General features: G+C 38.3%; 1 protein-coding gene across 1 annotated transcript in view; it reads left to right on the forward strand.

The window, feature by feature from the left end:
* The first annotated feature begins 554 nt into the window (after window positions 1-554).
* Window positions 555-10,271, forward strand: part of PMS1 (PMS1 postmeiotic segregation increased 1 (S. cerevisiae)) — a 27,536-nt gene continuing 17,819 nt past the window's right edge. The window contains exons 1-5 of the mRNA XM_010294910.1: window positions 555-779; window positions 1,861-2,031; window positions 5,754-5,876; window positions 7,954-8,097; window positions 9,429-10,271. The exon at window positions 9,429-10,271 is cut by the window's right edge and continues 68 nt beyond it. Of these exons, the coding sequence (XP_010293212.1) occupies window positions 555-779; window positions 1,861-2,031; window positions 5,754-5,876; window positions 7,954-8,097; window positions 9,429-10,271 (1,506 nt within the window). The remainder of the gene's footprint in view (window positions 780-1,860; window positions 2,032-5,753; window positions 5,877-7,953; window positions 8,098-9,428) is intronic.

Consider the following 10,271-nt stretch of genomic DNA (forward strand, 5'->3'; position numbering starts at 1 on the left):
ATAAACAGCATGATGTTTATATTAGTCATGTAACAAGTGTCTTTCTCAGTTAGGTCACATGCATTTAATTTAAAATATATCCAGTAAAGAAAAAATTGCTTGGCACTTTATGTTTCCATTTTAAGTAATCACTTTTAAAATAGAAGCAGTACAGGATATGTTTTATAAGAGGAGCTCTGAAGAAGAGGACAAATTCTTTCATCACTCCGAAATGTCTTTGAGGAGATTTACAGCAGGTGTAGAGGAGAGAGGCTGAGAGCCAGCATGCTTGGGGCAGCCACGGGCTGTCCTTTGCCGCGGCCTGCTGCCAAAGCACGGTGGGGACTCTCCCTGCCAGAGCTGTGGACACCCAGCCCGTGGCTCTGCTTGCTCATTTCTCCTTCTCCCCTTTTTGTATTCCCTGCCCTGCCCGATGTAAATTGTCCCTTACGCTTGAGGGGTTCGCGCTCACTGTGGGATGACTGAGCTGTGATACAGCATGTTCAAAGGGCTGTCAGGCCGGTGTGCAGGATGTGAGTTAGATTCAGGCAGGACTAAGAAGTCCCACTTCACAAATGCTGCAGAGTGTATGCAGAAATGGAAGAGTAAAGATTTGGGGAATAGTTTTAGGCTCAACAGTCTCAAAGCTTTACCGTTCCACCTGTCCTGTAGGAAGGGAATATCGTTTTACAGGAGCACCGTGTTCTTCTGTGGAATTCACCCCTCAAGGCCAGCAAATATCCCACTGGACAGGTGGAATTTTAAGGCTATGTATTGCATTTCTTGAGATGGGTGCATGTGTATTCTTTGCTTGCTCACCATGCTTTCGCATAACATCCTGTACCAGAATACTGTGAACTCATTTTGAATTTATTGGACACCTAGCATCTATTTAAAACATCAGTTTTAAACAGCACTGTAATGTCAGATTTAAAGTGCAACTTGCTGCATTATTTCATGTTGTGGTTGAATGTTGCACATTGAAATGCACTCAGCTGACAGTGACAGAAATAGATATAAAGTGGATCTGAATCTAGCAGTCTCAGTTGCCTAGAAGCAGAAAGCCAACTAAGCAAAATTTTTTTTGTTGTTGATAGGCAGCCGTAAAAGACAGCAGATCCAAGGTTAAATTTGTGTCTGTTAGTATAGGACTTCTCATTAGTGAGATACAAAATTTCACCTCCCAAAGTAGCTAATACTCTGTATATGTAAGTGGACTTGGCAGGTAACTTCTGATGCAAGTTGCGATTCCTGCTAAAATCTTTGCAATAGCACGGCAAGATACGTAGCTAATAGAGCAGATACGCTTTTATCCTTCTAACTTTTACAAAGTTTTAGGCAAACATCTGCTTTCTTTATAAATACTTCCTTAAAAACTGCTTTCCTTTCTAAGTAGCAGGCTTGTCATAGACCTAGAGTATCCAAATGACAGCTATGAATGGGCATCTAATAGCCTGATTTCTACCAAAACGGCCTATCTCTTGACTGTAAGTACCATAAGCATTGCAGTGCCCACCTTCAAGTGTTGACCACCATGCCAGAGACATGTCATAAACCCTCAATTTATATGCTCAGTAAAAAGATAACGCCTACAGCTATATATCTAAGTGGAGAAGTAGTATTTTTATTGCTTTGTTTTTAACAATTGTTTCAGGTGCAGAAGTCCAGATTAGCCATGTAACATCCATAAATACAAGCTTTGCATAATTTTCCGATAGCTACAAGTCTAAATAAGTAATACAATACAAGAAGACATGCCAAAAAGTACCATATCGTGTGTGTTAACACTGAAAGTTGTGAATGTAAGAGGGTCAAAGTACAGAATGTTACATATACAGTATGTGTGCAGTTGCATATGCATGTTCATAGACATGACTTGAGTTCAACAAATATAAATATAATGTCAAAAATTTGACTCTGTGCCATTTGTTTCAGGCAGTTATTTGGCAGAAGACCAGGGTGTCAGATCACAAAATGGCCTGTATGTCAGTTCTGGGAACAGCCGTTATGGGCAGTATGGTACCTTTTCAACACTGCTGTGAAGATCCTGAGGTGAGTTTAAACTTCCTTCTCCCAAATGCACTTAAAGCCTGTCAATGAAGAGAGCTAAATCAATATTCAAAAAGAAGGAGACTTTGAAAAAGAGAATATTATCTCCAGATTGACATCTGATTAATGCATTTGATTCTATTACTGTCCTCTCTGTAAAATTAATTGGTTTGATGATTGAAAATCCACTCCAAGAATCATCTAGTCAGGACTCATGTGGCACTGATCAAATGGCAGTAAAAACAGTTGTGATGACAAATGCAGAATTGCTGATTGCTCAGAGCTGTCTAAGTTGGGATTCCTGGCCCACAGGCAGGTTGTGCTCCGATTAATATTGAAGCATTTATATCGTTCTCATCCTCATGGCCTCTTAGCCTTATACTCTAAAGAATAACCCCCCTCAATTTCAGTGAGGAACACCTGAGCAGCAAAAGAAACACTCACTCAGAAGTTTCCACTGAACATATATTTCAAGGAAATCCTATTTAGTTTTCAAAAAAATGAGTGCACTTGGCTTTCTTTGCCCCTGTTGAAATTGAGGGAGTTCCCCATGATACTCTCCTTTGTCTAATATTTTCAGAAAATTTTTTACTTTGCTTCCATTTTTGTCGGAGACGTTCCTATAAAGGGGAGTCTGCGACTGCTGATTCTTCAAAGTTGCATTTTCCTGTATCGTGTAGAAATAAATCTTGACCAGTCACATAGATGAGATCAATCACCATCTCTAAAGTCACAGTGGCTGTTAGGTACAGCGTGCTGAATGCAGCACGGTAAGTTGTGTTTAATAGCATTATTCAGACTTTAATCTTGAGTTTGTGAGAATGCTTGTGGTATACATATGCAGTGGAATGAGGGGAAAAAAGAAAAGTTACTTCTTGTAGTTTCCAAAGTTTTAGTTGCTTATGTCTGAACAGAACATCCAGAGACGTTCTTACCTGAATGGAGGCTAGATGTGCCCCACAGGGCAAGGGCAGGGGGCTCCGGAGGGAAGACACGGGGGTATTTAGAAGGGACTAGCTCGAAGGAGGCACTCAGGTTCTCACATTACCTCTCTGCTATATCATGAGGCATCCATATTCCTTGAATAGAAGTTGGGGAACATTCCATCTCTCTCTCTGTCTCTAAATAGTGTGTAAAATACCACGTGCATCGTTTATAGGTGTATAAATGATCCATGCATATTGCTCACGCACAAATCTACGTTCACAAACCATGGACATTTCTAAATTAAGCAGCCAAACACTATGAAATGACAGAGTTAAGGTTGTCTGTGTAACCCTTTCTTTCTCCCTTGCATACAGGTATTGGGATAGGTATTTAATGACAAAGCATATGCTGCTTTCTTCCTTCCCATTTGGTCCATGCCTCATTCAGTACACAGACCAGAGGGCAGCTCTTTAATTCTTTTCCTTTCCTACTTGTTCAGTGTGTGGCTTCATACTTCTTTGCTGCAAAATCTACTCTAAAGACAAAACTAGTGTTCCTATAAACAACTTTCTGTAAGCTGTACCTTACTAACTGCAGAGTTAAAACTTCTATAACAGGTGGTCCGGGAGTTTTAAAGACTGGCCTTCTTCAAAACATCTCCATTATGAGCACTGAATGAAACGAGAACATATTTCAAGCTGACTCCAAAGCATGCAAACTCAGGACCTACCTAAAATAAAAAGAAAACTAAGAAAATATTGACACAGCTTTTTACATATACAAAACAGCATCTATGCTTTTCGTATCCCCAGTCTTGTAAATGTATGGATCTATTTTGGCTGAAAACTTTCACACAGGGAACTTTCCTAGTCTCGTCTTTTTCTGTGGAGGTTAAGTTTAGCAGATACGCATGCCACTGGGAAAAAGAGAAGTACTTAAGAAAGACACAACACAGATATATTTTAATACATATATAAGTTGTTTTTATTAAAGTATTAACTTTGAAAACAGTTGTTCTAATTTAAAAGCAAAAATTCCATAATATTTTCCAGTCTTTGTAACTTTGTCTGTATAGTTCATATTCTGATATGAAAATTCTCATAATTTAGACTAGTTTTAGAAATTGTTCCTAACTTTTAATGAGCATACTGATATTCTCTGTGGCTTTAAATAGTAACAGCAGTCAGCCATTTCTAAATCTGGCAACTTATTAAATGAGTTATTTAGAGACTTTCAGTTTTGCTTTAATGTTGTCTGTGTATAAAAATATTGTTTGAAGTGAAAGACTTGTACAAATATTTAGGAATTATAAAAGGAGCTTGAAGCCTAGAGGAGGAACGTTCAGGGAGGATGTGCTAAAGTTGCAGAATAAAATCTAGAAGTGCTGCATGTTGTTTTCTGATAATCGTCCAACAGATATTTGACACCTCCTTAACTTGACCAGTGGTGTTTGGTTATGTGCGACGTTGCTGACCAGAACACTCCAGCTTTAGCACTGAATGCTTATTACAAGGTCAAGAGGGAATAAGGGAGCACATGAGCAGATAGCTGGCGTGACGTAGATGAACGGAAGGATAGGCCAAATCCCAGGGATTTTAAATTCCGTTTCAAATGCATGATAATTTGGATTTTAGTAAATACAAGTGGTTCTGCCAAAAGCAAAGCTAACGAGGTCTGATTTCTGTGTTCTGTCATCCACCCTGCTACCAGAACATTCTACAGACTTTCCCATATCTCCAGAATCTCCATTCTCACAATGCCCCAGTGTTCCTTCACCTATTCATTTAGGCAATGTCAGTGGGGCGATGTGTGGGGCAGTATGTGGGCTGGTTGGCACGTCAGTGCTCACATGCTGATGGGTCCTGTTTTCTTAAAAATTAAAATTGCCTTTTCCTCAGTAAGGTCATTATCTTGAGGCTGTCCTCTCCAAACAGCTGTCAGTTATCGCAGAAATTATGGAAATGTAATATCTTTGGGATTTCTGCTTCTTCGTCAGATTTGAATTGAAATGGATCCAACAGTTTCAAAGTTGCTTGGTGAGGGAGAGGGGGAGGTGATGGGACCAGGCAGCACAAGTCATTGGCCTCATTTTGATCTAAAAAAAAAAAAAACTACTAAGCTAAAGAATCTCAACAGAAAAATCTTAAAACTTGGAGTTAATGTTAGGTACTCAAATCGTGTGATTTTCCGAGGCTCCTTGGCAGTGCTGTGTGCTCACAGGTTCTGCTGCGGTCTGTGAATCTTGGGTGCTCAGCACTCTTGAGAGTCAGCTGATTTGGATACAGGTGGTGTAGGTAAATTTAGGTGCCCTGAATAAATGCCCTATGACAGGCTATTTAAGGTGCCTTGCGTGTAGAAAGGGAAGGATTGTGTGTTTTGGGCTTTCCCCATGGGGTCATTCACTACTGCCTTCACCAGGTTGGGCGGCAGTGCACGCCTTTAGCTTCTACAGGGGTTAAGTTGGCAACCTCACAGTCAGCAAGCCTAAAGCTGGCTCCTGGTGGTGTTCTCCGCAGCCCTCAGCTGCAGACAGCAACCTGGTGCAACTGGCACTCTAAATGGGAAATTTCTTAATAAATTGATCAAGGAAAATAGATACAAGCCAATCCTTCTCAACATTATTTTTGTTTTTCTTTAAGCGCTTTTATTTTTTTGTATCGCAACTTTCAAGAAGCAATGTGTGCGTTTGAATGACTTGGACTCCTGTAAAATTTAATTTTAATATCTCACCTCTAAAAAAACCTTTTTTGGGGTTCTCTTTAATAGACTTTTGTACTGCATTTGTTTTATCATTGCAGATAAATCTTTCTGGATTTCTCCCAAAAGCTGAGTCAGACAGTTCTTTGACAACCCTTTCAAGTTCAGAAAGGAGTTTCATTTTTATAAATAATCGTCCAGTTCATCAGAAGGAAATACTGAAGGTAACATCCTCTAGCTATTCAAGGAATGGAAACGTGACTTCTTTGAGGACATAGACACCTATGCAATCTACAACTTTTTCCCCCACATAAAATAACTGGAGTGTTACAGGTGAAGATACTAGCATTTCCAAGTGAAACCTCTTCCACAAGTCTGATGCTCCCGGTGCCTCAGTTCTATTCCGTTTGCTGCAGTCACTTATGACCGCAGAGCTGGAGGTTATGTTTATAGCTATTTAAAAAAAATGTAATTTCATATACTCTGTGTGAGAGACCAGTATAGTTGATTCTTTCTTTGTATTAGCCTGCAGAAATACACCTGTGTGTTTTTTCCATGAGGGAACTTTACGTGGTTTCTTGTAAGAGAATTGTTCTGAAAATGAAGTTTTGATTTTGTCCGCTTCTTGCTGTGGGCTTATCACGCAAATGTGCTTACTTTCCCTTTAAATTTGCGTCCGCATTGGATAAAAATGAAAGTGATAGTGCAGCAGCATTGGCTACAGCTAGGCATTGTGTAGGCAGAATTTGATACTCTTGCGTTTCTCACACTACTGAACCTTGCAGCACCTCACTTGGAGCAGCCTTGCTGTCCTAATCCTTGTCCTGCGTAGAAAAGAAAATAACGTTTGTGCCAAAGCGCACGTGTCGGTTTTAAAGTGGAGGCGATGAAGCAGTTTTTCAGTTGGAAAGCAAAGCTTTGCAGATGCAAACCTTGAACTTGTGTTGGTACATTAAGTGACAAATAAGGCTAATCCATCTCCACGCAGTCTTTGATGTGCCTGGTCCTTCCAGGATTTCAAAGCTCAGCTTGAATCCCATGACAGCAACAGTTTTTAACTGGAGCACAGAGGCCTAGGTTCAAGGTGGGATTCAGAGTGCTATCGTACAAAACAAAAATATGTTGCCCTTTGTTTAGGGCTGTTCTTGTAGTAGTGCAAGTGATAGTATTCTGCTGCTTTGTTTGGTTGGTTGGTTTTGGTCCACTTTTTAAATTGTCGTTTTTTTGCCCAGGTGAGGATAACAATACATCTGTAAGAATACATTTTGATGGGTTTGGAAAACAAGCCATAGCTCACTTACTTTTATCTCCATGCTATGTGTGGGGAAGAAGTGCTGGTGGACCTCTTATTACTACAGTTCAGTGCAAGCTGAGGACGGACTGTGGGAATATTAAGGTTAAAATAACTTGAACATATTTAAATAAGCTTAATGTTATTTAAACAATATTTAAGAACTTAAAATTAACTTAAAAATTAAAATTTAATCTGCATCAGCACTTCATTTTTTTACACGTCCACATTTTTTTGTCTTGTTAATGTATTCTTTTCTCCAGTATGTATGTCTGTTGAAGGATCCCTGATACTAATGGAAATGCAAGCATCTTTATTTGATAATTCTAGTTAGAAAGACCAAAATTCTGAAACACCAAAAAAATTTTGTAGTCTTTTGGAGGAGTTTTTGGGAGGTTTTTAGAAAAAATAGTAAGGGCAAGCAGAGTTTGAGAAAGGCTGTAAATTTATAATTGGGTTAACAAAAGGAACGAATTAATCCTGTTCTGGGAAAAGGGCAGATCTGTGGTGCAAGTGCTACTTTCTCAAGCAGAATTTAGTTTGGCTGAGACAGCAGTGTAGTTGCATGCTATGCAAGTAGATTTTCTTTAAAAAACAAACAAATAATAGTGTTTGTGTTGATTGAAGAAGTAAGTACTGGAGCTGCAGTCCAATTTGGGCATATAATATCTTTTCTTCCAACTGTGATCGATACATTCATTCAGAAGGTCAAAGTAGCTATCGTTAGTTTCTTGGAATTCGTTATTTTTTCTTTCTTTTTTTTTTAATTTAGCTGTGAAGACATGGAAACCACCAGTAACTGCCTTTTGGTGATTATTCTGGCATACATGTATACCCACGTGGACCTTTTTAGCATTCCTTTAACTTTAAAAAAAAAAACAAAGCAACAAAAAAACAAAACCAAAAACCCAACAAAGCAGTTATGCTCTTATAATGTCAAATTTTGTCTCTGTGGCTTTGTGTCTATTTTATTGCCTTTACTGACATCTCTTTATTAAATCAATCTGTAGTTAATTCGACAGTACTACAGCCTGGTGACACACAAGGACTGTACTCGTTTATACCCTGTTTTCTTTTTGAATATTACTGTACCTGCCTCTGCTGTAGATGTGAATTTAACACCTGACAAAACTCAAGTTTTACTGCATTATAAGGTAACTAAAGTTTTAATCTGCTTTTCAGTTGTCAACCTTTTACTTATGTAAGCATAATAAGGGCTTCTGAGACTGCTGACATATTTGAAGGTAAACAGTGCCACTGATTTTTGTTTTGTTTTGTTTTTAGTTACATGATAGCTTGCCTTTATCACAGGACACTTTTGTTTGAAAAGTATTGAACAGACCAAGTGGAGGATTATTCAAAATTAATTTCCCAGTTGATTTCAAAGATTATTTTATGCTCTCAGATATATGTGTGTATCAGTTTGTTTTCAGATGGCTTTACAGTGGAGTAGTTAAATGGAATTATGGTGTATGTCCCTACATAAGTCTCCCTACATGCTTAACTTCATAATTACACTAAGTAATCACTTTTTAAATGCCACATATGTTGCGGGGCGGGGCAGGGGAGAGTTGGTTTCTGGTCAAAGTAGTATTTTGCCATTATGTGTATGTATTATTGTTGACATCACTTAAGTTTCAGGGTATCCTGTTCATACTATCAAGACCTGAAATTCAGACCATATATGCCTATGTTTTACAGGCTGTGTAGTGATAAATTTCCATAAACTCACTTGCACTTATTAGCTCTTCATATGAAAAATAGTGCCACAGAAATTACTAACACTACATAGGTAAGGTGGTTATTCAAAGTGAATGTAGGTAGTCACACCAGTATGTTAATCCTCTTCTTCACTGAAAGTTTTTGTATTTGTCTAGGTTAATCTTGTAAAAGTACTGTCTGTTCAGTGTCACTTGTATGAAAATTAACACAGCATTCTCACATTTGATCTAGTTTAAGACTTTCCTTTGGCATTGGAAAAAAGCGTTGTTTTTTCTTCTTTTTTTCTTTTTCATTTCCATCATTTGGTGCAAAGCTGTCTTGGAAGTATGTACCATAAAAGCACCCACACAAACATCCTACACAAACATGCTTAGACGAAATGGGATGTTGTTGGTGTGTCTGTCTCTACTATAAGCTTCTAACTCCGTATCAGGTGGGAATAGCTTTACCTGATACTGGTTTAAGTAGTCAGTACCCTGTTATAAAGCAAGCAGTTAATCAATTTTGTGATATCAGTAAACCAGTGAAGCAGAATACCTATCACAAAATATTTGAGGATAAAGATTTCCAGTTCAGAGTATTTTTAAGCATGTATGAAGAACTGAAATGCAATAATCTGTCCAGATTTGTCTGAAGAATATTCTGAATAAGATCACTTTGCTTATTGTTCTATATTTTTAATATCTATCAGTTACATTTTCAGGTGTGCTTGTGTGTGTGGCTTTTCTGGTATTTTTGTGTTTTGTTTTGTTTTTTTCTCCAGGAATCTGTCTTACTTGCTGTTGAAAATGTGTTGAAATCACTGTATGGGCCACTACCTGCTACAGTCCCTGGTGAAAGTAATAAAACAGATGTTACCTCAGAAGACATGTTTGTTCATAGAACAGAACAAACAGATGTGGTTGTTAATGAAACGGGACCATCTGGAAACGATGATCTACATGCTCGTACTTCATTCCTTTCATTCAGCAGTGATGTACAAAACTGTCAAGCAGGAAAAAACACAGAGATCTGCTTAAATCATCAGACGTTTTGTGGTGATAATGTACATAGCCGCATGGACAAAAAAGAGGTTTCTAAGAGTGATGCCTTTCCAGACAGTTCCTTAAATTTATTGTGTGAGGAGCAACACAATGGACAGAATATGACCAATATTCAAAGTAACGGTGTTCCTGTGGACCCTAAGGCTAAAAAAGGTGATCAGCATCTTTTGAGTTCTGATAATATTGACAAAATAGAAAAAAATGAGGAAGCCTTAGTCCCTAAAGACTTACCTGAAATCTCTGCTGATAATTGGAGCATGGGAAGTGGATTTAAAAACCGTCTAGGAGACAACCTGGAACCTGTTAAGATTTTGATTCCTGAAGTTGGAGGAACAATTAATAAGCAAAAAGACCATGCTGGCAAACAAAGCAATGATTCACAAACCTCAAATCAAAGCATAAAGAAAAGAAATGTGATAAGTGAGAAATTTGGACATGTGACGGCTTATGACTTAATTAGTAGTAGAATAATAAAGAAACCGAAGTCTGCAGTTGGATTTTTCACTGAAGAATGGCGTCCAAAATTGATAACTGATAATCCAAAGGCCAGCATGGCAGACATC

This window comes from Phaethon lepturus, unplaced genomic scaffold, assembly GCF_000687285.1.
Source record: "Phaethon lepturus isolate BGI_N335 unplaced genomic scaffold, ASM68728v1 scaffold26899, whole genome shotgun sequence".
NCBI classification, from domain to species: Eukaryota; Metazoa; Chordata; class Aves; order Phaethontiformes; family Phaethontidae; genus Phaethon; species Phaethon lepturus.